This window comes from Apteryx mantelli, chromosome 1 (genome assembly GCF_036417845.1).
Source record: "Apteryx mantelli isolate bAptMan1 chromosome 1, bAptMan1.hap1, whole genome shotgun sequence".
In the NCBI taxonomy this organism is placed as follows: domain Eukaryota; kingdom Metazoa; phylum Chordata; class Aves; order Apterygiformes; family Apterygidae; genus Apteryx; species Apteryx mantelli.
The window spans coordinates 84,684,890-84,710,753 of record NC_089978.1 but is presented as its reverse complement, the minus strand read 5'-3'; the positions used below and the strand labels follow the sequence as shown (position 1 = coordinate 84,710,753).

General features: G+C 38.7%; 3 protein-coding genes across 16 annotated transcripts in view; 1 reads left to right on the top strand and 2 right to left on the bottom strand.

Annotated features, from left to right (window-relative positions):
* OFD1 (OFD1 centriole and centriolar satellite protein) overlaps positions 1–5,500 on the bottom strand; it is a 37,320-nt gene extending 31,820 nt beyond the window's left edge. For 4 of the 6 annotated variants that reach the window (XM_067296715.1, XM_067296746.1, XM_067296735.1 and 1 more), the window contains exons 1-7: positions 5,431–5,500; positions 4,917–5,018; positions 2,772–2,972; positions 1,888–1,956; positions 1,770–1,800; positions 846–953; positions 344–480 (exon numbers count right to left, since the gene is read on the bottom strand). In XM_067296715.1, the coding sequence (XP_067152816.1) occupies positions 344–480; positions 846–953; positions 1,770–1,800; positions 1,888–1,956; positions 2,772–2,972; positions 4,917–5,012 (642 nt within the window). In that variant the 5' untranslated portion in view covers positions 5,013–5,018; positions 5,431–5,500. Of the gene's footprint in view, positions 1–343; positions 481–845; positions 954–1,769; positions 1,801–1,887; positions 1,957–2,771; positions 2,973–4,916; positions 5,019–5,399 lie in introns of those variants that run through there. The other 2 variants (XM_067296722.1, XM_013951437.2) reach the window with 2 other exon arrangements.
* Positions 5,501–5,623: 123 nt separating this feature from the next.
* TRAPPC2 (trafficking protein particle complex subunit 2) lies at positions 5,624–19,761 on the top strand. Of its 2 annotated transcripts, XM_067296694.1 has the most exons (6): positions 5,624–5,833; positions 6,476–6,585; positions 8,700–8,848; positions 9,689–9,770; positions 10,471–10,586; positions 18,321–19,761. In XM_067296694.1, the coding sequence occupies exons 2-5, from the start codon at positions 6,493–6,495 to the stop codon at positions 10,567–10,569; spliced, it is 423 nt and encodes a 140-aa protein (XP_067152795.1). In that variant the 5' UTR covers positions 5,624–5,833; positions 6,476–6,492; the 3' UTR covers positions 10,570–10,586; positions 18,321–19,761. The 2 variants fall into 2 exon arrangements, with proteins under 2 accessions (XP_067152795.1, XP_013806878.1); XM_013951424.2 differs by lacking the exon at positions 18,321–19,761 and having other exon boundaries at positions 8,700–8,782; positions 9,692–9,770; positions 10,471–11,808.
* Positions 15,775–25,214, bottom strand: RAB9A (RAB9A, member RAS oncogene family). 8 transcript variants are annotated; one of them, XM_067296639.1, is made up of 3 exons: positions 25,108–25,214; positions 19,915–19,947; positions 15,775–16,866 (listed from the first exon to the last, which is right to left on the bottom strand). In XM_067296639.1, the coding sequence occupies exon 3, from the start codon at positions 16,830–16,832 to the stop codon at positions 16,227–16,229; it is 606 nt and encodes a 201-aa protein (XP_067152740.1). In that variant the 5' UTR covers positions 16,833–16,866; positions 19,915–19,947; positions 25,108–25,214; the 3' UTR covers positions 15,775–16,226. The 8 variants fall into 8 exon arrangements, with proteins under 8 accessions (XP_067152740.1, XP_067152747.1, XP_013806807.1 ...); XM_067296646.1 differs by lacking the exon at positions 25,108–25,214 and adding an exon at positions 25,022–25,086; XM_013951353.2 differs by lacking the exon at positions 25,108–25,214 and adding an exon at positions 21,393–22,914.
* Between the last annotated feature and the right edge of the window lie 650 nt (positions 25,215–25,864).

Below are 25,864 nucleotides of genomic sequence, written 5' to 3'. Positions count from 1 at the left end.
AGCAGAGTAAAGTTTTCTCCATAAAACAAAACAAAGAAAATCAAAGGACAAATAAAATTTACCAAATTAAGAAGGAAAAAAAAATTAAAATAAGATATATGTTTCCAAATTAACATCATAATAAAAAGCTGAAGAATCTGTATACATCTAACAAAAAAGGGGAATGGAAAATATACAAATGCATCATCAAATTAACAATTGATATTGGATCAACTTAGCCTTTTCTATTTATTATAAATTACTATTAGACCATTTCATTCCAGTTTTTATAAATATTAAAAGTTTAAGTTGCAAAGTCAAAATTAACAAATTTCTCGCTCAAATTTGATGACTGGAATTATACCTTTTGAGACATTTCTGCTTGAAGCTGCTTCTCTATTTCTTTTCTATATTCATGAAGTTTTACATCCAAAGATTCGTATTTCTGATGCTGGGGATAAGAGTCTGCAAACTGTTCATCAATCAGCTGAAGCTTCTCAGCTATAAAAATCCATCATTTAAAAATAAATTAGTCACCGCAGTCATGCTACCAAAGATTGTAGGGAATTGTCTCTCTGTATAAAGTTCCTTAGTGTACATGAAGAGGACCATCACAGAAAGATCCGCATAGTACAACAGCCACGGCAGCATAGAAACAGCATTTCTCAGCTCTAGGCCACATAACACATCCACAGGAGGAGGCACATGAGAAAAGAATGTATTAGTGATAGGCATAACCTTGATTATTACTTTAGGTTGCACATGAATAAATGATGAATAAACATCATTCATCCAATTTATTCATCCATACCATTTGTCCAATACGAAAATATTTGGGGACCCTTGCCTGCAAAGGTTGCACTTACCAAGAGATTCCCTGTAAGGAGGCATTAAGCTTGTCTGAGTTTCTGTGTCATGACTTTCCTTACTTAGATGATGCTCGATCAGTTCGATTAAGATCTGCATAAGAAAACCTTTCAAGATCCAACATATTAGTTACTTCTGATTTCATACTAAATTGAATTTTCAAGCATATAACTAAAAAAATAATAATATTCACTAAACAAAGAAAACTCATCCAATTTCCTGAAGGAATCCAGTGAAAATTAGATAAAATCAATGCTAGTAAACTATTAAGATTTTTATTGTAAGCATGTTCTGGTCCATCTCTTTATATAAAAATTTTCTTTTTGCTACTTTTCCTTTCATACGTCTCTCTTTGATTTCCAGGCTTATTTGACAGAGCAAATTATTACTACTTTAAGTATGAGGATATTATGCAACAAGAGAAACAAGTTTTTAAAGATCAAGCCACTTCAGGCTGTATAATCTAGTTAACTTTCATCATACGGACATGATACCTATTTCTTACAAAAAACAATGAAAAATCAACTAAATCTTTAGCTATGTATTGAAGTACTCTATGCAGCCTAACACAGTTAGTTATAAATAAACCAAAACCTGAACTCGCCAACATTAGAGTGAAAAGCTTCCAAAGAGCATTAGATTTAATACCTGATTACAGATTTTTTTCATACTTTTAAGTCATTTATTTTAGTTTGTAGGTGAATATTAACACTTCATCCACACCACAAATATGAGTTGCATCATCCTGAAATACAATGTTTACTATCCTGATGTACCGCAAGTTTCTTTAAAAAATCCTATTATATCCAAATTATTCCATACCAATGTATACTCAAGGAATTTAAGTTTTTATTGCTCATATCTTAATTAAAATGAAGCTGACATGACTATCATTGTGTACATCATGTATAAACATCATATACCTTTTTTATTTTCCTTCTGAGTTCTCAAAGTCTGTAAGAAATAAAAGATGGTGTTTTATCCAGCCTATTTCATCACAACTGTAATTCAAGTGTATTTTTTGAATCAAAATCATTTTACCAATGATTTGTAAAGGCTGGATTTTGGATTGATCCTGATTAATTGAAGAAGATCTTGCATAGTCAACAGCTTTGGGGGGAAAAGAAAGAAAAAAAAAGATCAATTAGAGAAGGTTAACTATCTTTAAAATATTTCAAATATGTAACAGCCACTATTTTACAGTGTTATAGAATAATGTTTTCCATTTGAGAAAGATCTATTTATCACCTTGTAAAACCACTTTCAGAGGCTTGCTGTCCTAGTAGCATGTTTACTATCTCCTTTATCTAAGATATCTGGCAGTCAGTGTACAGTCTTGTGACTGACTGAAGCTGTGAAGAGATGGTTCTATTTTCTCCTCAACCTGGACACGTGCTCTTGCTGCTTTCCTTGCATCATTTCTACCTACATTATATAGAGCAGATCAGCTCACTAATCCAAATGACAACTAACCACTCTGCAGTTCAAAAGATTAATTTTCACTTAGAAACATCTTCACCACATTACAAAGAAATCAGAGGGGAAACAAAGAAAGGGCAAGGACTGCTCTTTCCAGCCACAGCCTGTAGTTAGAACAGCTTAAACTGATTGTGAACCACACCTTCAGACAATTGACTGGGCCAGAAAAAGAAGCTAACTTTAATCAGGATCAGTTCAAGTCGTCTGCCACATAGCAAAAAAATGGTCATGGCAGACTGTGGTTGTGGTTGAAGCAAGTGTGACTTCAAGAGGCTCCTTGTCTTTCCAGAACAGTATCATTAGCTTATTGCCAGTTTAAAAGTATTTGTGAAAATAGCCCTGGTCAGAAGCTGCACTGTCACAAAAGGGTATTTTCCAATTATGCTGAAAGATTAATATTTGCAAAGCTCCCGAAAGTCTTAAAAGATGTAAATTACTGAGCTTACCTTCTTCTTCTCTAATCCACTTTCTGGAAAGAAAACAGAAAGTGAATACTCATAGCCACATCTCTGCAGATGATCTGCCACCAAACTGTTGGAAGCTGTGATCAAAAGTGAGCCATCATCACTTGCAACAGTCTGTGGCTGAAGTTCTCCACTTAAAATCGGGTGCATTAGTTCTTGGATTAGCTGGTTTCGGAGCTGTGTCTGGTACAGAAAAGAAATTTTAACAATAGGTAAACAGAGAAAATGAGAGTTTTTATTTTTCAAAGACCATGAGAGTCTCATTGTATTTGTATCAGCTGTATTACAACCTATGTTACAGAAAGTGGGGCAGACTAATTTTGGCAAAATTTGGACTGCTCAGGACACCATGGCTTTCTTCAACACTCGCTAATGGTGTTACAGTGATGTTTGACTTTCCCTCAAAATATAGGACTGAGAAAAAATATTGTTTTCTGTCAAAAAACTCACATGAATACCATGCCAGTACCCCCCCGCCCCCCAGCTTCATTTTTAGATTACTGCTTTCCTGTTCTCCTTCTCTCTGTATCAAGTGAAGCTCACCTAATGTGGCTTCAGTTTCAGGTATGCTTGAAAAACTCACAAGTCCTCTTCTAAGTCTTAAACCAAGAAGCTGCTAATTCCCTATTGAAAGTAGATGGTAAAACAGGAAATACAATGTTTTTAATATCATCAGTTATTCTGCAGGGAAGCAAAAGTGTACTAATCAAAAAATGCCTACAGGTACTAATAATCATGCAAATGAATACTCATTAACAAATGCAATGTAATGATGTGTGTTATGATAGAAAAAGAAGTAACCTGAAGTCAGAAAGGAAAAACTGTAAGATGAAGAAATAATATATTTCATTCTGTAATTATACAGTTGTTTATAGTGTACTATAAAATTGTGACAGAAATAATTAGTGTTTTAAGTTGTCAACAGCAGCTGTGCAACAGTGACAAAGTTTCTAAAGTTGATTAGAGAAACAGTGTTCTACCAAAAATGGGATGAAACACATAACACTTACCAAAACTTACCACAGCTAAATCATATCAGAATACCCTGATATGTTAGTATGGCTTTTTATAGAAATAAGGCTGATAACAGAGAGAAATGCAGACACCCAACAGAAGGTTATAATCAGTGCCCTCAATAACTTCTGCACTTGTCCAATTTCAACTAACTTTCACAGAGGTAAGGTTGTCTCAAAAATAAGCTGAGACTAGCAACCTCTTACACGTCTTGTGACAAAGCACAGGCGGAAAACAGAGGGCTAAATCTTTGTCCCTACTAAGGCAAAGGGGGGCAAAAATCAGTTGTTATACAATTACTCTTTTTGACAGGAGGTAACACTCGGCCATTCAGCACACATGTAGCTCCAGATCAACCAAGGCACGCACTGTTTCCTAACAGCAGAGATAGTCAGAAAAGACCATTGGGAAGTTGAAAGTATTCTCACTGGAAGATGCAAGCGTGTTTGCAGGAATCCATAAGAAACCCAACTTCATTAGTTCTTCAGCTCAGCAAAGCAATAAAATATTTATTAAGATGAATAACCCTCTAGACAAGGAAAATGAAGCTGAAAAATGGATGTGAATAGCCAGTCACCTGACAGACTTAGTTAAACTGAACAAGATGAGGAATGGTTCAAGCACTGCAAGTTTGGTATGGCATCACTAAGGGAGAAAACAAGTAGTCCTGAGGAATTTTTGGCTGTAAGATTAACAGTGGTATTCTTAAAGAACAGCTCGTGATTTTTTCCCCCTTTAATGAATTTGACATAAAAAGTAGGAGCTAAAAAAAATTTATGGTAACAAACAGGAGGTCCTTTCCAACCTGTATGCGCATCTATTCCTCTCCTTCCTACTTGACATTCTTCACAAACAGGGAAACTTCAAAGGCCTTATAAAAACTATTAACCTTCCTGGCAAAGACTATGAGACCAACCCACAATGAAAAGCACTTCTGTGTATGAAAAAAAAAAATTCTGGCAGAAAAGCTGAATATGGATTACACTACACCAATAATAATACATGTGGGGAGAGTGGGAAACACATTTATTCATCATGAGTTTCACTAACTACTTTCAATGTTAGATAGCGCAGTGAGTCATAGATAGCACCCGCTGAAAACAAAACACACACCTTAAGTGTGTCCAATACACCTCGGTTCTTAAAAGTCTGATAGAGCCTTTTTCGGAGCTCATCTTGGGACAATGCCTCCCGTTGCGCCGAGGACATCCTGCCCTATGGCACCAGAAAAAAAATTTACTGACCCTGAGCTCAACCCACCAGCAGCGCGATGGCGAGCACCCGAGAGCCCCCCACCGCCCCTCCCGCAGCCCGCGGCGTTGCCGGCAGCAGCTTCCCTGCACCTCCACCCGCCGGCCGCGCGGGGCACCTGGGGGGCCGGGGGGGCTTCCCGGGGGCGAACGGCCCGAGCCGCCAGGGCCAGGCCGGGGCCCAGGGCGGCTCTCAGGCGGCGAGGTGCCGCCTCCCCCGCCTCTGGGACCAAGGCCGGGGAACGGCGCTGTGTTCCCGCAGCGCTCTGAGGCGGGCAGGGCCCAGGCCGTCCTCGGCGCCGGGGCGGGGCGGGGATTTCACCGGGGACCCTGCCGGGGGACCCACCGCCGCCCCCCGAGCGGACCCCGCCACCTGCCCGCGACTCAGCCGTCACGGGGCGCCCGGCGGCGGTGGCGGCTCTCGCGAGAGTCGGCAACGGCCGCTGCCCCGCCATTGCGGGGCGCCCCGCGGCAGTTCTCGCGAGAGCAGGCAGCCGCCGCTCCCCGGCCGGCCACTGAGCTACGCCGGCATTGGTCGCGGCGTTGGAGCGTCACGGGGGCGCGCCGGATGCTCGCGCGGGCCGAGAAGAGCGTTTCCGGGCGGCTGTTAGGAGCCGTTGGAGAGCTCGCGCTTGGGGGTAGGCGGCCGGGCCCGGGGCGGCCCGCCTGCGGGTATAGGGTAACCTCCCTAGCTCCCCCGCCTGTTGGGTGGGCAGCCACGGCGGAGCTCGGCCCTTCCCCTGGAGACGACAGCCCTCGGCAGTAGCGAGTGGTGCTGCGGTAGGCCCGAGGGCGTGGGTGGCGCTCAGGACGTTGTGGCGCGGCGAGATCCCTGGCGCGGTTTTTCTTCTCCTCCGGGTAACTCTGGAGTCGCTAGGGATGGGGCCGGGCCGCGGCGTCACTGCCCTTCAGAGCTTGTGACGTCTCGCCTTGAGTCGCTGCTGTTGGGTAGCGGTGGGGCCTGTCCTACTCTGTGCGAGGGAGGGCGGTGTACGCACAGAGAGCGGCGGAGGTCTTCATCTCCATGCGTTCCCCTTTTTACTGCTGGTATGTAGGACCCACAGGAAGAAAAAGAGGAAGATATTTTTCAGAGACTGATTTACGACATTATTTCGCGTGATCAATACCATCTAAGTCACTGGGAGTGCTGTCAGTAGATAAATTGACTCATCCCCACTTCTAGAATAATAGTCTTTAGGTAATAGTAATTAGAATCACTTCCAGATGATGATAGGCTCTCCAGTTATTTTTTTCTTTTTTTTTTAAAGTAGAAATATGCCTACCTAAGCAAATGATTATGTGTTTTTAATCAACAGTAAATGTGAATAGGAAGTATGTTGGCTGATGTTTAGGAGCACTTTGAGATGCATTAAGAGTTTGTATGTAGCATCACTAGTAAAGCATGTATATCTTTTTCATAAGGAACATTATTTTGAAGAATGTCTGGAAGCTTCTACTTTGTAATTGTGGGTCATCATGATAATCCCATATTTGAAATGGAATTTCTGCCTCCTGGAAAAGTAGAATCCAAGGTGTGTGGGTTTTTTTGTTCCCCCATAATTCTCTGTGACATAATTATGGTGCATTCTCTCTGATAATTTTACAGTGTATTGGAAACATGAACAAAATATTGTCAAAAGTCTTATTAGTATCCACTGTTGTTTTTTTTTTGTTTTGTTTTGTTTTTACAGAAACTTAGTGATAGGGAGCAGAACTCTGGAGTAATGAGTCTTTTAAAATTCCTTGCCAGATTGTACTAGTTCTCCAGAAACATGGTTTCCTTAAATATTCTGGTGCTGTACTGTGAAGATTATATGCTAGTCGTGCTTCAGTCATTACTGTTAGTACTGTTAGTGTCTAGTGCTTTTATTATGACTGTTCATTATCTAATGCTGCTTCTTAGTGTCATTGTCTCTTTTAGGGCATCTGTACACAGTAATAAGGAAAAGTAAGGGGTATAAATTTGAAAGCTCTATTTTATTCTTTTAAATATTTATGGTTCAAAAAAATTTTTTTCCATTTAACCCTTATTTAGTAGTCATGCTTCCTTTTCAGTAAGAAAGGTTTAAAAAGTGTATTGGTTAATATGGATTTGAGAGTATGAGAAATGTAAGACTACTCAATATATAGTGGGAAGAGAGCAAATCTATTAATTGTGATATTGCATCAAAGAATTAGTAGACGTTAGAATAAAACTGCATGCATCTGTGTGTGTCCAAAAAATGGAAGTATATGCTGTTGCTAATTTAAATACCATGGTTTCATCTGTATTTTGAACTAGTGTTCTGTAAAAGATCATAAATAAGACTATTCAGGTTAGACTTAGTATGAGGATGTATTGGATAGTGGAAATTTTCATTTTCTGCATTCTACTCATGGAAATAGCTTGACTCAGATAAGTTTCTTGTTTGATTGAAGATTTAGTACTAAATTTACTCTTAAGAGAATCTAAACTTGATACGCACTGAAAAACTAGTAGGCATTGGCAACTATCATGCTTGTTTCTGAGATACACCATTTAAGAGTGAATTCTTTAGCAGGCTGTGAATCTGCAGTGTAAACACCTTGTATGTACATGTAAATCAGCACAAGCTTTAGCTCTTTAAACTTTACTGCTTAGTCTATTGCTCAGTATGTTTTAATGGAATTGGCAAAGCTGTTAATGCTCTGAGTCAAACTTGATTTGGGGGAAGAATGTAGTGCATTGCAAGGTGTGAGAGCAGCATTAATAGTATTCCTATATTACAAGAAACCATGCAAGGCTACTCACGTTTCCAGTCTAATAGAAGCTTACAGTATGGTTTAAGCCCATGTTTCTTCTTAGTGGATGTCTGCTAATGTTCTAGTTTTATTAAGTAAATGACTTTCCCCACACAACTTTTTCTAGTAGTAGAACCAAGCACTGTGATTACTGTGTGAAGGCCATTACTGTTTATTATAGAAAGAGGTGCAACTTACATCTACCAGAGATATATGTAATACCAGTTGCAGGACTTTTTTCTGCACACTAGGCTTGTGGGGGTAGGGGAAGAAGCCCCAAAACAATCAAAAAAAAAAAATCCTGTGTTTCTAGGCAAATCTGAAAAAAGGAAAATCTTTCACTGATAATGCTATCAGTGTATCTGTCCTCTGTGTTTCCACTTTGCCTTCCTGTCCCCCACCTTTTACATATTTTAACACATAGTTCAATTTTGGTCACATCTGACACAGAGGTTATGATCCAAAAGATCCTAAATTGCTGTAACTTTCAGAAAAGCAGATGACTAGAAAGCAGGGAAAAACCCTTATCAGGGCCCCTGCTGTAGAAGGTTGAACCTCTGTGGGAGTTTAGCCATTGGTAAACATCAGTGAATCTACATGTGAACTCACTGTTGACGTGTAAATGCACAGAAAACAGGCTTTATTGGTTCTGCTCTTCACAAGACTATTTTGGTGATGCTTCACCTTTTATTTTCTTGAAATCAAAAATTGTGACTACATGTTATACTACTTAAAGTTAATCAAAAGGTGGCTCATATGTGGCAGAAAAGAAGGGTATATAGAACTTCATGTAACTTGAGCACTAGTTGTTCAGCAGCTTGAGCAAATTATCATTTGGATTTAACTTCCTGAAATACTAATCATCTGTTTTCCAAAAATGTATTAGGATGATCATCGCCATCTCAACCAGTTCATTGCCCATGCTGCTCTTGACCTAGTAGATGAGAACATGTGGCTTTCTAACAACATGTATCTGAAGACTGTGGACAAGTTTAATGAATGGTTTGTTTCTGCTTTTGTCACAGCTGGACATATCCTTCCTTCCCTCTTCTCTCTCCCTGTAATTATGGAGCTTTATGCCAGAAAGTGAAAAATCAGATGAAATGGCTTTGGAACAGATTTCTCTGCTAGTTTCAGCTATTTTTGTTAGAGAGAGTTACCAGCTTCAGGAGGAAGTAAGTTGGGAGGCACAGAAGTTGTTTATATTGGGACTAATTAGAAAGATGGCGCTTTCCTTTTGGAGGAGCTGAAATAGCCTAATGAAATGTGAAGATTATATGAAGTAGAGGAAAGAGAAATGAGAGGGGAATGGTATGAGAGGGTCTGTGCAAGCTTTTCTTCTTCTACTTCCATCCATTTGATAGTGCTAAAGAGGAAGAGCAGGGATAAGCATGTTTAGTGTCAGTCACCCACATCTTGAAAATACAGGTATCAAGGTTTGATCTTACAAAAATATAATACTGAAAGTTTTTATTGTGAAACATTTGTTATTTATAGTAAGTAATCTTGAATGTCGTTGTAATTTGATGGATATGGGGCAAAAGTTGCTGAGAAGGTCATTCCAATTCTGAATGGTCTGGCTTTAAAAAGAGTAAGCTTAAATGCAGACGTGATTCCTTTGGTTTTCAAATAGGGGAATTTTTAAATATAAATGGAAACAGAATGCTTTCTAAATTTCAGTGCTTCAGTTATTTCTTTAAATGCTTCTTCCCATAGATTCGCTGCTATTTCATGTACAGCTAAACATTTACATATGTGCAGAATTAGGTGTAAATGCTTATCTCAAATATGTGTTAAATTTTGTCTTTTTTTATTTGTAAAATTACTTGGAGGGATGTTGATGAAAGTTAAATTTTCCTTAATTGCTTTACATATGAGATTTATAATGCTTCATGATGTAAGGCAAGAAGATGGGATTAAGAACTTCTTTAATGATGTCTATGACTTGTACATAAAGGTAAGAACCAACTTCTTATGAACTCACGGTAATACTTTTAAATGTGTTCTGTTGTACATGCTTAAACAGGCCTATATTACCATGTTTTCTTATGCTGGCCAATGTAAGGGAAGAAGCACTCATGCTGGTACAGTAGCCAGTGTTGATAATGTGTGACATAAATGCTATATATACTATTTAACAGAATAGATTTTTCTAAATTGTTTATAAATTATGCCACTTCAGATTTTCTTCTTCATTTTAGTCCACTGATTTAGGGCAGTATTTTGTCACTTATGGTGATAATGCAAGCAAAGGACTGTTGTACAGAACAGTGTGGTAAAAATGCATTTCTCTGGAGCGGGAGTAACCCATGTTTTCACAGCCAGGCTGTGTTTCCACTAGATGGAGCAACTGCAAACATTGATTTTAAGGTGGCCATCTCAGCCTCATACCAAGACTCAAATGGTGCTACTTGTTTAAAAAGGAAGTTTCCACTGGTATCATGATGGATTATTTCTTACAATCTCTTACTAAGGGATGGTTTTGCACATATATGGGGAGAACACAAGGGCAAGTGACTTGAAAGTCAGTGTTTAAGTGTTCTGTGCTCTTAAATGGCACTAAATAGGCTGAAAGCTAATACTAGTTGTCACTTGAAATATTTTTTTTTTCAGTTCTGGACATTATGTATATTTATGAGTTTTTCTTCTTTCCCCAGTTTGCAATGAATCCATTTTATGAACCCAATTCTCCTATTCGATCAAGTGCCTTTGAAAGGAAAGTGCAGTTCCTTGGGAAGAAACACCTTTTAAGCTGAATAAATAACTTTCCTAAGTGAGTGCTTTTTCGTATCTTTCTATCTGAACTGTAGTGCTTTTGGTTAGTTCTCAGCATGTCTGACACTCATCTTTCTGAAGATTGACAAATTGGATGCTGAAGAAGCTTTTTTGCTGATACAAATAAAAACAACCTAGCTTCTCCAGTTAAAAGATGTATCTTAGAAGTTTCCATTTATATCTTATGAAAATTAAGTTTAAAAATGTCAGGCTGAGTAGGTACGCTTTGAGACATATGGGTGTCAATGCATATGCAAAATTTAAACCTCTTTATAGAGAGTGGGAGGAAATCAGTTCTAAACACAAAAGATATCTTTCACTCGTGTTTAATATGAGCAAAAGGGAATTTTTGATTTTTTTTGGCCTAAATGCTTAATTTTGTTAGAAAGCTTTCTACTTACAGTCCTTAGCTAGAAAACTTACTCTGGAGAACATCAGGATAATTTTACCCCTCATGGTATTAAATCAGATCTATATCAATATTGTAATATATGTATATAAAGTGCTAAATATAAAGGAATGAGAAGAGTATCAGCAACAGCTCTGCAGCATTATCTTCAGTCTTTCAGCAAGTTCAAAGGTTGAAATTGCAAATTACCAGATGTTTAGTACAATACATACTTAACTAACTGCAGTGTTGTATCAGTGAAATGAGTGAATAAAGTAGACCAAAACAGTTCTGTTTCCCCTGACTTTCAGTCTAATTCACAGGTAGAAAAAAATGCTAGTGTACATGTTTAAACTCATTTTTACCATAAAATTCCATTTGTTGAGGTTTCAAAAAGCATTATTTGGCCAATCTGGCTACTATTCCATTATGAATTGTGGTTGGGGACGCTTTTGTAAAACTTGTCATCATTCCAAAATAGTAATTTAGCAAACATGCATCTAATATTTTCATTCATTTTACAATCTTTTAAATAGTCTGTTTCTTTTTCCAGCAAAATTATAGGAACTATTTTCTTGCACCTTTTGTTTAAATGTGTGAAAAGTAATTTCCAAAGGAAGTGTTAAGCTGTTCTAGAAAGTACATTTTGCATAGTCTGTATGACTTAAATGACCATGTGAATAAGTGTTTTAAATGTATAGTCAGTCATTATTTCTTTGTAATGTATGCTTACTGCTAAATTATCACTGTAAAATATACCATGAAAAAAGCAACAAGATAATATATAAAGATCCAGATATTTACCTTAAATAAAATGTGATATGATGAAGTACGGATGCCTGTTGAGTGTACTTGAAATGATTTAAGAGAAAATTAGATGTCCATTTGCTACCTTTATTGGAGGGATAGGAAGTGAAGATGGGAATACTTCTCTGTAGTAGTATTTCATAAAACTGCATCATACAGCACTTTGATAGTGTCACTTAATCTCACGTAAATCACCTGATTCTTGGTAGATACATACATGAAATCAAGAGAAACACATGAGATAAAGCATTCTTATTTAGACAGTAGGAACCATTTAGTTGGAGCTCTTGTGCTGTTTTCTACCTCCTCCCCTGGTATGGCATTAACTGTACTTTCACTTAAATAATTGACATATACAGTGTTTTAAGTTTCTTAATTAGAAATTATTAGCTGTTGAAAATAAGAATTACTATACTTGCAGGGATCAAAGAGTGAGAAAATTGTAAGAGAACAACCTTCTTTTAATACAGGTAGCAGCTGATTGGAAAAACACTTAACAGTAAAGGTCCACCAAGGAAATACTAATGTTAGACAGTCATTCATGTGATAATGAGAAGGTAAAAATAACGGATTAGTGTTGAGAGTTTCTGTCACTTAAAAACTGGGATAACTGAATTCTTTGCTGCCACTAGAGTAGGAATTTTTATAAAACAAAAGCATTTTATCCTTTATCTCCTAAGGAAGCTAGGCAAATGGTGCCTATTCTCATGCTTTCCACACCTTAACTCTTTGTATTTTCTTCTGAAACTAGGAACTGTGAAGGGGAAGGTAGGTCCTATAAGCTTTAATGAAAACAGGCTATTAGTGGCCATGGAGGGGGACAATTACAACCCAAATCATCTGATTAGTCATTATAGCATTTGTGGTGGGGAACTTTGTCATAAGATAAAGTTTCCAAGAAACCAGGTTAGTTCTCTGTGATTCCCCAGCATATAGAGCATTTATGTTTTGGGTTGTCACTTTCTGCAATAAGCTGAAAGATTGCTATCTGGAAGCAACAGGTGGAGGACTTAGGTGTAATCAAGGTCACAAATCTGCTGTAGCTATCATAGTTCTAGCATGCATCAGGCAGTATTTCCAACAATATGAAGGTCAGTGGACAGGGTAGAAGAGATACCTCCTTTGCAAGTATTAGGTACATACCCAAGCTCAGAAGCTTGGGCATATGAATTCAAATGAAGGCACTTATCAATTGCAGTATGAGAAAGTAGTAGATAACCTATATTATGGAATAAGGAAAACAAATAACCACTATGGGTTAAAGGGGCTAGAATTGTTCTATAATGTACAAAAAACAAGCATAAGGAAGTGACAACCAGTTAAGATCATGAACCAGCCTTAACAAAGCTAAGCTGGAAATACAGTTCCTAAAGACAACTTCCTGCAACGTTCTGTTGTTAAGGAATCTGTCGTAGTTAACTGAGTCAACTTAGAGCTAGATCAGTCTGAGGAACTATACAGCCACTAAAATAAGGAGCAAACTGGTTCTCACAGCAGTCTTGTGCTCTTAGCATCTATGTATGATGTTGTAACACAAACTATTAGCTGTGTCCTAGCTATTGTACACTGCTTGAAGTTTAGGCAGAAATGCAGTCTCTTCCCCCCATCCCTATTTTGGGTCTGTTTTAATAGGCATAGCTTTCACCAATTTATTTGCATGAGTGTTTTTACTTTCAGGTTCCTTTCTTTTTTTTGAGGATGTTCTACTAGGGCTGCTTCTCTATTGCTCCTCTTCTTAAAGGACATCTGGAATTTTGCATACATATCCTGTAATATGCTTTATGTCACTTTACAGAACTCTAACTGTTGCTAACAAGACCCTTAATACTTAATAGTGGAATTGAAATATAAGCCACAATTGCCTGCCTTATCTCCATATTGAATCATAGATGCTAAGCCTTCACAAAGTATAGGAGTACATGTTTATTATTAAACATTATGAGGAGTTTTTTGGTATTATCCACATCTGCTTGTAATAGAATTTCTCCCTCCTCACCCCCACTTCTTTCAAATACTCAGTAGCCTCCCTCTTAGACCAATTCCTGACCTCAACACAACTGCTGTACTGTTGTATTTATTATAGCATGTAACCCCCCCTTTATTAACCACTTTTGTGATTAGTGTACAACCACACTGCAGCAGTTCCTAGGGCACAAGTAATACATTTACATTGTATTAAGTTTTATTAAACCTACTCAGTTCGCAGGCTTGGTAACTATGACATTATATAGAAAGGAAATGAAGGGGAAAACACAGTCATGGGCTGTTAGGCACAGAAAAGCCCCCTCGATCTTTGCAAGTTTTACAACAGTTCTCATCCTTAATCTGTTTCCTTTTAGCAGTCTCACTGACTTGAGTTATATCTACAGTACCCAAGTCATGCTGCCTTTATCTGCTATTACTGTTTTGTTTCAACCTTACCTCTGCTAATCTGAAGGTTAAAAGAAGCTTTAAGTAGTGTAGTGTAGGTCTACTTTACAAGAACAATTTCATGTCATTATTTTAGTAGCACCCAAAACAAGCAATCTTAGTTTTTAAAGCTTTTTGTTATCTCAGAGTAAAGTTAAAGACTTTACAGTTAAGATTCTCTTTCCTCACAGATCTTTCAGCCATTGACTACAAATCTAATCTAAATATGACATAAGTAGCAGCTCAGTCTACATCTATCAAGTAGGTAGGTAGGTAAAGCTTAAAAAAATAGCTCTGTTGCAGTATATGTAAAACTGTCAGAATGACATAGACTTAGAAAGTACAATGAGTACAAAGATGTCACTTCTAAGCAGAAGCTGATCTATGGAATAAAACAGTCCTGGAGAGGTACGAGTACAATACACCCAGAGCAGAAAAGTATAGTAAGAGCTACAAGAAGAGTTGTTTTGCAAGCTTTACTTTCACAAAATTACACCTGGTACAGAGTCTGAACAGATATGTTAAAACTCTTGCAGTTACTGTATGTTTAAGAAAGCTTTTCCCATGTTAGGAAAAGAAAGTTGCTCTACAGAAAGCAGAGTCTGCGTAGTTTAGTGAATAACATGGCATGTCCTATAGGCCTCCGACTTCTGTCGGAAGTCTACAGTGTGGGTACAGGAATGCCTGTTAGCAGTCAGATTACACATTGAAACAAGAGCACACTGTCAAGTTTGCTATTACAAACACATTGTGAATACTACTATTCTTTTGAGAGCCAACTTTAAACAACTCGTCATACAAGTATTCTACCACTGAACTGCAATGGAGAGCCTCAAATATCTGCATTACTTTATAGAGACTGTCCATTAAATATGGAACTTACTTCTGTTCATCATCCTGTAACAGGTGCAGTAATATTAAAGACACTGGAATTTTTAAATTCAGATCCTACAATGGCAAATTAAATAAGGATCAAATTCAGCTCAAGTGTTAACTACAGGTGTTTACTTACACTAGAGCTAAAAGCTGTCACAATCTGCTATAAGTCAAGAGCTTCCTGAGTTCTCTATGTATTGCCAATCCTTAGTTTCACAGTACAGAGATCACCAATAAACACATTCATAGCTCAGGTGAACACTACCAAGAAGTTTGGAACTTATCTGTAAACTAGCAGTCCTCTTATAAATTTGTCATAACTTGGATTCCCCAAAGAGCTATTAAAAGCTTTCCAAATAAAGCATATATCATCCATAACTAAAATTATTGCAACTTCAGTTATCCAGATTTTTACCTGATTGATCAGAAACATGCTAGAGTAGGACTTAAGGCAGAGACATGTGTTAACTTTAGAAGTCATGAGTATTTTGCATTAAACTGCTGGAAAAATTAGTATGGCTTTAGAATAGTAAGTGAAGGGAAAACAAGCATTAAATATGTAGGAATTTTTTTTTCCTACCTTAAAACCCACGTAAAGTCTAGTGATGTTATACAATTACAGAAGACCTGAAGGAGGATTATATTAACTTATAATTAAAAAAAAAGTCACATTAGAGATTAAGTATGACTCACAGTGAAAGGAATGCAATGAGACTGAAGTTTAATATCTAGCATTGTTATGAAACTGACTTTTAGTGAAACAAAAATGGAATGCTGATTCCATAAAAATATATACACATATATAAAAGTTTCTTTGTATCTGAATTCCAGAACAGTTTCTCCAAAGTAGTGCTTCTAGAACTTTCAAGTTTTAATTATATTCAAAGTATTTATCATTTGATTAACTTGGCAAATTACATTCTTATATTAGTATATTTTTACTTGACATCTTCCTAAACAAAAGATGTCACTAATTCAGTAATGGGTCACTCATGAATGGAAGGTTTTTTTATGTTCCCCTTCGCTCCCCCAAGAAAGCAGCAGAGTATTACAACTTTAATATTAGAGTGGAACCCATTTGTTACTTTATCTACCACATCTTTCCAACCCTCTTATCGAGCAAGCTAGTCAAAAGTAATTTGGCAAAAAAAATTTGAGTCAACAACAAGATGAACTGGGTTTCGGTTTCCGATGAAGGTTTACTGTATCCGTTTGAATAAAGTGATCTGATCTATCTTCAGAGGCTAGAACTCTTCTGACAGCTTCTTCAAAGGCTGCTGCAACGTTAGTGGCATCTTTTGCACTGGTTTCAAAATAGGGATGGTTGCCATTATTCCTGCACCAGGCTTGGGCTTCTTCTGTAGACACTTGCCTTTCATTAATATCAACTTTGTTACCCAGTATCACAAATGGAAAACTTTCAGGCTCCTTGACATCTGCATAATAAATGAATTCTTTCTTCCAGTTGCTTAAGTTCTGGAAACTTTGAGAGTCATCCACACTGAAAGTAAGCAGGCAACAGTCAGAACCTCTATAGAAAGGAGTCCGCAAGCTCCTAAAACGTTCTTGACCGGCTGTGTCCCATATCTGCATTGTAACAAAGTGTCCATCCACTTCTAAATCTTTATTTAAGAACTCCACACCTATTGTATGAAACAGCTGTGCATCAAACTTGTTAGTGACATATCTGTTCATAAGCGAACTCTTCCCAACTCCGCCATCTCCTAGCAGTATTACTTTAAGGAGTGATGATTTTGCTGCCATTGTTATGGGAATGGATCCTCCTGGTTTTCTAGACCTGCAAAGATTAAGAAAACTGTTAAAAAGCAGAGTTGTGAAAGAATGAGCAGAAAATTTTAAACATGTGTACACACACAAATATCTAGGAAAGTGTTAATTAAAATCCACCAAGTGTCATGTACAAGAATAGGAGGACTATACTGAATAGGTAAGGTCTAGATATTTATAGTAAGTGTTCTCTTCCATAGACTGCAGTCTGCATGGCAGTAGAAGCAGTACACTGCATGAATTACTGGTCAGTCACTTAAAACACTTGTCCCCATAAATCTGAAGATCTCAAGGGACAGTGTAATCCTCCAGGTTTGCACAGAATAGAGACCAAGTTAGATGAATGCAATGACTCATTTACATTTACTGAAAAAAAAAAATCTGTCAAAGAAAGAGGAGTGAGAGGATTTCATAGAGTGCATGCCTTTAACTAGTTACTTCAGCCCCATATTTCATTAGCAAAGTTACTTTTTTAATATAAAAGTGAAAAAGAAGCTTTAGGAATAAAGCAGGACACTATCGGTTATACTGTAATTATTGCTGCACTTTACTCCAAATTGCAACCGAATAAGGAATTTTAAATCAGCTCCCAAGGAATACAGTAATCTACAGACCAAATGCAAATGCTGTAACTTTACAAGTCATGTGGCTAGCTTGTTTTGTTAGATAGTATCAGTACACAAACATTCAACATTTTACAGCATGCTCCTTGCAAAACAGTGGTGCTGAAGGAAATACTATTACAACTACTACAAAAGCAAATTCACTGCTGCTGCTTTAAATGGTACTAGAGAAAAATGCTAAACACTGAGGCCAAGTATACACCAACAGTTCAGTTAATAGTTAAACACTTCCCCTAGAATAACTCAAAAAGCTTCAAAGTGCTGGTAAAGAGTCTGGCTGCCAGCAGAGGGATGGTAAATTAGTGGCAACAATGACTTTTTTTTTTTTTTTTAAACTGTCAGACTTTAGTGTTATGTGATTTCTTCCCCCCCCTTTTTTTTTTTTTAAAGTTCATTGGTATTTTTGCCTGCCCAAGGTTTGCCCTCATTACATCAATAATTTTACAGTAATACTGTAAAAATAGAAAAATAAAGTGTTTTAATCCTGGGAGTAAAGCTTTATTCTGAAGAGCCCAAACTTAAGTTTTTGTATGAGAACTGCTGTTTCAGTATCTACCTGATACTGAAAGAGCTCAAATTAATTCAAAGTAGGCTTCTATTAAAATAGTACCTATTTAAAATGGAAACAGGTTGTAAGTAGCCTGGTTCATCTCCTTCTCTGAAGGAAGGAATGTGGTCTTGCTAGTTGTGATTAGTGTTACTGGTATATACATCACCTGCAGAGTATGGTTATAGAATTAATAGCTGATACAAGCTGGCATATGAATCATATGATGTGTGCTGCTGTAGAATCAAGGCCTATATTAAAAACTGAGAATTTCAGGAATTCTTTCATCTCCAGCTTTCCATCGTTGAATATTTGTTAGACATAATCTACCATAAGATGTTTATAAGAAACGCTTTCAAAATATAAGAAACGGTGACTGCTTCCAGTAAAACTTTGTTCAGAACAAGTAAGTTTATTCATTCTTGTACTGCATAATCAAAAATAATGTTTATAAATCTTTAATATTTGTACAAAGCTTACATCACAACAGTATTGAAAAAAACACCGCTAAATAGCTACAAGTGGATTGTTTAGTTACCTTTCACAGAGCTCCGGGATAATTCCTATGGCTCATGATATGAGCCCATACCATTTTATATACATGTGAACAACAGCCTTAATACAGGCACTGGACTATTTGCATATGCTTTCCAAGTTCATGCTGGAAGTCTTTAAAATGCTCCAGTGTCTCCATTTATCTCTTAATTCCTACTATTAGTTAAGGAATAAATTATTTGACCTACTCCATTATATAGTAACAACTTTTTAATAAATAATAAATTATGTGTTTGTGAGAACAGAGGGTACCGAATATTTCACTGTTTTTCCACTTCAGTGGATGGAAAAAATACAATTTCTTTTCCTGTTCTGTTGAAATCACAGCTTCCCTAAAAGACAAAGTGTGAATAAGTAACCGACTTACATTGTTCAGACTGGTACTATGCACTTGTTTCTTCGGCTTCTACAGTTTAAAGAATTGTTCTTAGACTTATAGTTAATACTATGAAATTAGCCATGAAGCCACATTTGAAAAATCACAAGTAAGGAAACTCTGTTAAACAATATCTAGTATTTGTGTGTATCTGGAACCTGAAAAGTTAGCTTATACAATTTAAGCTACATGGAATTTACAGGGAGGTCTAGAAGATTGATGACCACAAAACTACTTTCACTGGACAGACGGTTACTCTGTAAGTCAGCCACATAAAAGCGTGTGCCAGACTAGAACCAAACTGGTGCAACTTTAACACAAAGGCTATAGAAGCAGTCTTCACAGTACTGATAAGTATCTCAATATGATGTTGCAAGCAACATCACTTTTCAGTACATTCAGCTTCCGCAAGTAGAGGCTGTCAGGCTCAGCCAGCACTTCATATTTTTATAAAGTTTTTAGTTTGAAATAAGTAGGATATATGCTCAGTCCTTTAGGCATGTGCTTAGAAGCCTCACCTGAAGCCGCACAGAGGCATATTTAAAGGCAAACTTAAGCGTGTATGTTTTGAAGCAGCATTTATATAACAACAAACAACTTCTGTTGACTATATAACCAACTCTTACATGTATTAAATCATTTGTGGCCCCATTGACTGATTACATGATTTAGAGTATCTGCAGGATCAGGACAATAGTTTTCAGCACAGTGGGCTGCTGCCTTTTTTTTTTACCCCCCCCCAGCATCTAGAAAGAAGTTATATTTTAAAAAGATTAATTTTTCTAATTAGTTTTCTAAATTATAAAGCCCTAACACTCCAAAGACCAATGAAATAAAACACTTAAGTCACTGCGAGGATTAGTGTAATTCCTCCTGTTACACACTAAGTTCATCCGTATAGCGTTTTTGGGAGAAACACCGTCAACATCTGATACCATATTTGTGAAGATTTATTACCTTAATTGTTCAGTTTAAATCATCATTCAGCATCTGAAAACAAAATGAAAACTTGATTTCTAATCTGCATCTCATTGTTTTAACCAACATCAGGAAATGCAAGACACCATAGAGTTATAGATAAATATTTGTTCCAGTTATTTCTCATTGTGTGATAAACTATTAGCTTAATGCAAAAATAGTCTCAAAATCTAATGCACAAATGAGTCTGTAAACAGAAGATTATTTCCCCTCACATTCCCGTATTATTTGAAACAAGAAATCCAGAACAAACAAGTAAAAAGCAGCCCAACTATGGTCCATTCTGATAACCATTTCTGAATTTCCTCCTCCAACTTCTATGGAGCCAAGCTCCTAGACCACTGACTTCAGTATTCCTTTAAACACAGGGAACAGTTTCTACTAAAATATCATTTCTAACACTAACATATGCCATCAGCCAAGTAGTAATTTAATTGTCTTCTCACAGAATCTCCTTTTTAAATGGTGAATGGCAAGTCTGAAACATTTCTATTAGCAGTCTGAACATTTGATGGCAAGACTGAAAACAGCACACTGAGTCACTTCAGAAAAATCAGTTCCCATTACAAAAATCTTTGATTTCTAGCCCTTCAAAGCTTAGACAGACAGACTGGACAGGGCAAGTGTTTCTCTGTCTTTATTTTCCTGATTCCATGATGACAGCTTCAAAGCTGCCTGCTCATTTTGAGGACAACTACCTCTTTTAACAGTTAGGTACTGAGGCAACAGAAATAGATTCTTTGTCTAGAAAACCATAGTAGCAACATGCAAACCTAGTCTAGGAATGTCATTTTTACAGTAAAATCATTAAACAGATTTAGGAGGACTTGCTTACACCAGAGAGTGTGAAAGGCTGCAAAAGGACGGTTATGTGCTGAACTCAAGCTTTGTCTACAGAAACGCAGTTAGCCAACAGAGTAATCACACTGTAGCTATGGTGCCAGCAAGGTACAACCTCACTTAAAACTATTACGTCAACAGAGCCAATTGAACCAATTTACAGTTCCACTTTTACTAGAGTGATACAAGGCACAGCAATACACCAGAAAAAAAAACAAAACAAACAAACAAAAAACCCCGCAGCTTAATTTTTGCAGCAACTCAGTTTGTTTGTTTTTAAATAAACTCCAGAAATTGGCTTTGTTGTAACTGGACCTCTGACTTCCCCCAGTATTACTGAAGAAAGGAAACAGATGTAAGCAACACTTCGAATTCTCAGACTATTGCTTTTCCAGCTGTACCTACTTTCTATCTTTCTAGCTTGGAAACAGGAGGGAAAAAAAAAAAAAAACCACTATTTAATTTGCCATTTTCAGCAAATGGTTGCTACATAAATCACCTGCTATATGAAATCAAGACTAAACCTGAAGTCTTTCTTCAAGATATGTGGTGCTCAGTCCTTGAGGCCATTCTTTAAAGAATTTTCTTAAAATAATAAGCCTTCAGTTATCCATTACCTGCTTAAAACTAAAGATGTTAAGGAGTGCCAGTTGACTTGGAGATAGCAACAAATCCGAGATACGGCAGACTCAGGTTTGTTCCAACTAATCATTCTTATTTCACACTTTCAGCCTACAAGCCTGCTGAAAAAGGACTATCTTTGTCAAACATTTAAGAAGAAACACTGTATTTCAAAATATAAAATCTTTTTACTGACAAGTACTCACAATTAGCAGTTCCATAACACTGACAATATTTCATAACCTCCTATCAATTCTCAAATTTACACATTAAACACATTTTTATCAGCTTTGAAGCTTATTCACAGTTTTCTTTACTAAGTCATCTTCATCTGTTAAGCCACAGGTATCAGACGTTAATAGCTTAGAAAAAGGACACCAACATTTCAAATATTTCTTCTGGAAAAAAATACTTTCCCTGTGATAACAGTATTGATTTACTCTCTCATAAATCATTTTTTCTTAAAGATAACTTTTTTCCATATTAAAGTGATAAATATTGTCAAATGCTTCAAGTTGTTTCCTGTGGGTTGTTGGTTGCAGTAGCTCATCACATAATGACACAAACTGCTTCTCTGTAAAATATCTGAAAATCACAAGAACTAGCAGAGTTGCAACAGTAGGGGCAGAATCCAGAACTATTCAAGTGTTGAAAACTATTCTTCACTCAATGTTAGTGTGGTTTTTACATCCCCTAGCCCTCAATTACTACAGCATATTTATACTTATCAACTACAGCAGTTCTGCAAGTTTCCACAAAGCTGAGAAGAAAGGACAGAAGCAAATTTACCCCTTCTTCCTCTACTCAGGCCATTGTTCATGTATTTAGAATAAATTCGCCCATGAAGCACAACAACTGTTATAGTGTTTAAGAAGCCATGTTTGACCTTAAAATGCATTGTTTTTAAAATAAAAGGGGGAACATACAGAAATTAAGTCAAAATGCTATATGTTATGTACTTTTGAATGCATCAAACTTGTATACAATGCACCCTCAAAACTGACCTTCCCTCCATAGGGGACCTACTTAAGAGCCATGTTTTAGGAATACTCCTTTACTAATGGCCTGACATATTCATCAGTGGCATATTTCTCAAAAAACCTGGAAGCTCATTAATCACATGGCTTGACCTATTGAGATTCCAGTATCTTGTAAGTCTTCCTTCTTTTATATATGATTCTGCTACTGCACAACTCTGAAAGTAGTTTGGGTGTTGGATAAGTTTTGATTAATTTGATGACAGGTTATGAGGGACTCCCTCCCCAATCTTTCTTCCTTCCGAATTGTCTCTAGCTCCAACTAGACTACACACACCTTATTTAACATGGGAATACCACTAAATTTTATAAGTATTTGTAATACAAACAATTCAAACTAGACTGACACAATAAAAAAAATACAAAGATCAACAGAATACACTGATAAAGTTACACTTCCACTTTCCCATTACAACTCCATGCACACTGTTCCACCACACAGGGGCAAGACTGGCAGTTAGGGAGATTCCCCCCCAAGCAACAAAGTGTTGTTGTCTCTCATATGTATAACCAAAAAAAAAAAAACTCATAAAGAAACTCAAAAATTTTAAGTCCTATATAGTTTAGTCCTATATAGTTCAGTGCTCTAGTTCAAACTGTTGCCCATGGTCCTTCTCAGGACCATGCAGGAAACAGCAGCCAAAAGCATGAATTCCTTAAGTCTGCATAGCCCCTGAATCATGAAACTGTCCCAGTGTCTATTGCCAGATCACTCTACTTATCAGAACTCACATCTAACCACAAAACTCAATCAGCAAAACTTCTCAGGAGAAATACATGCATTTATATCTCCACTAATTTAATCTTGCAGAGACCTGGCCTTCGCATTCCATATCTTGTTTCCTACTTTCAAGCAGAATGAGCAAACTCCGTTGCTTATTTTTTCTGATTTAACTAGTTTAGGTCTCTCAGCAGCTCCCAGCTGAATATCTCCCAACTGAAATATTCTATTGTTTTCAGCCAACTCCAAAACATCTTTAGGTGCTGCTGGTCTTGGTCCAACCTTTATTTCTAAGAATTCGTGAGACCACGTTAATTGACATTCTCCTTGCAACCCACTTTTCTGTTACTGCTTCCACCCTCTCAGTCTCATCAAGCAGTTATTTCTGCTGCTATGTGCCAATCTTTTTCCCTTACACTAGTTTCCTCTTTCCTCCAGGGACTCTCAGCAGTAGAAGCCTATATTGGTCAGGCTACATTGTGAATTCATATTCCTTCCAATATAACTATGTTACCAAACCCCATCCTTGAGAAAGCAAACGAGTTAATCAGTACTAGGCCAACAGACAGTCTATGCTGTAGAGAATTAAGAAAGAAAAAAAAAAAGAAAAAAAAAGAACAGTATATAAAAAAAGAATTAAAGCATTTAACATGCTTTTTTGTTGGAAAGTTCTTATTGTGAAATATTTATGTAAAGTTTCAGTTTTAAAGAGCCAAGAGATCTGTTTCTCACAAGTTATTAAATTGAAAATAAATACAGCTTGAAAAATCAAATACCTTGTTTGATCCTCAGCAATTTTTTCACATATTTTAAGAAAATTGATGGATCATTTGAGTACTCAGAAGTGAAACACACACAACCAGAGATCAGCCTAAATTCTTTAATCCTCCCTATTTTTAACTTAATGGAAAAAAAGCTTTATTAAAGTTATGATAACAAACAGAACTCAATGCAACCTGAAAGATGACAAGAGAGGAAAAAAAAATTTCACTATAAATTTCACTTGTCACAGGGACATAGATGCAGTAAAATTTAAATTCCAAAATAAAAAATTGCCAAGGAGTTCCCTACTAGCCCACCCCACCCAAGTTAATAGAACTCGGTGCTCCCCATGTATGTAGTTATATGGAATCTTAATGCTATCTCTAGCAAGATATCACAAGAAAACTAATTTAAAAAGCTGTTACTTTTGTAACAGTCTGTTTTTCATTCACTTACTTTACAGAAGTAACATTTAACATGAAATCTAGCACTGATGTGAAAGACTGAACAATGCTGACCTACTGCTTTTGGTTCTCGGGCCATCACAAAATGGAAGTTTGTATAGCCATCTACCGTGACCAGAAGAGCAACCGGCTGCCGCAAACAGCAGAGCTAATTCACGCCGCCTGCTCAGAGAACTAACAGCACGTTAACTTCACCATTCAGGGTCCCCTGGGAACACGCAAGGACACCTTCAGCGGACAGCAACCGCAAAAGGCAGTACCGGGATCTCCTTGGTTTAATCTGAAGGATGCCAAAGACGCAGGTACGACACCGGGTTTCACCTGCGCAGACCGGAGGTCCTGATCTCGGGCGCGGGGGCAGCGCCGCGGAGACCGATCATGCGCCAGCCGAGAAGCCAGCTGGGGCTGCCCCTCCGGCGAGGCGAGGCGAGGCGAGGCGAGGCGAGGCGAGGCACGGCTCGCCCGGTCACGGGATCCCCGATCACGCCACCTTTCCCCGCAGCGCGCACCAAGCTCGGGCGGGCGCAAGAGGGGGGCGACAAAGCCCCGCCCGCCTCGCGCGCCCCCGCGGCCGGCAGGGCAGGAGCGCGTCCGCGGCGCGGCACCTCTCCCCGCGACACCGGCCCCGCCGCCCCACGCACCTGCCGGCGGAAAGGAGGGGACGCGGACCGCCGGAGGGAGGGAGGGAGGACGGACGGACGGACGGACCCGCCACACCGGCCGATACCTGCCCGCGGGGTGGAGACTGCCGCCGGTCCCGAGCCGGGGCTGCGCTGCTGCCCGAAGCCGCAACCACTGCCGGCCGCCGGGGAAGGAAGAAACAACATGGCGGAGCGGGCGGGGGAGGGGGGGCGGGGTCACGTGGGCCGAGCCCGCCCCGTCTGCCCCTCCCACCCGGGGGCGGGGAGGGGGTGTGGCTCTGCGCCCCGCCCAGGCGGAACGCGTTGGGGGCGGGGCCGTTGTGGCCGTTGGGACCGCGCAGCGCCGAGCACCGCGGGCCGCGGCGGCGGGCGGGCTGTGCCGGGAGCGGGGGGGGCCGGCAGAGCTGCCCCCCGCTGCCCCGGCCCCGCGTCCTCACGCTGCTGCCCGCAGCCGGGCACCGGCGCCAGGGGCCGGGCGCGGGCCGGCGCTGTGGTGGCACCGCAGCGCGGGGCGCCCTTTCGGTGCGGGAGGGGAATAAATACTTACCGCGCTTTAAAGCAGAACATGGGGGCCAGGGTGAGACAAACACACAGGGCCGCAACAAGCGAGCTTCTCGCAAACCGAGGATTCCCTCTGGGATGTTCTTAATAAAGCTTATTATCTAACTGTACTCATTTTTTGACACGTTTATTGAAAGTAAACACTCCGGAGAGATGTGTACTGAGGAAAGCTCCTCTTCCTGGCAAGTGTTTAGCATAAACGTCTCGGGGCTGGGAATTCCCGTGGGAGTCCCCGTTTAGAATAAGTAGAATAAAACAAATGTCCCCTGTAAGTAGGGAAAA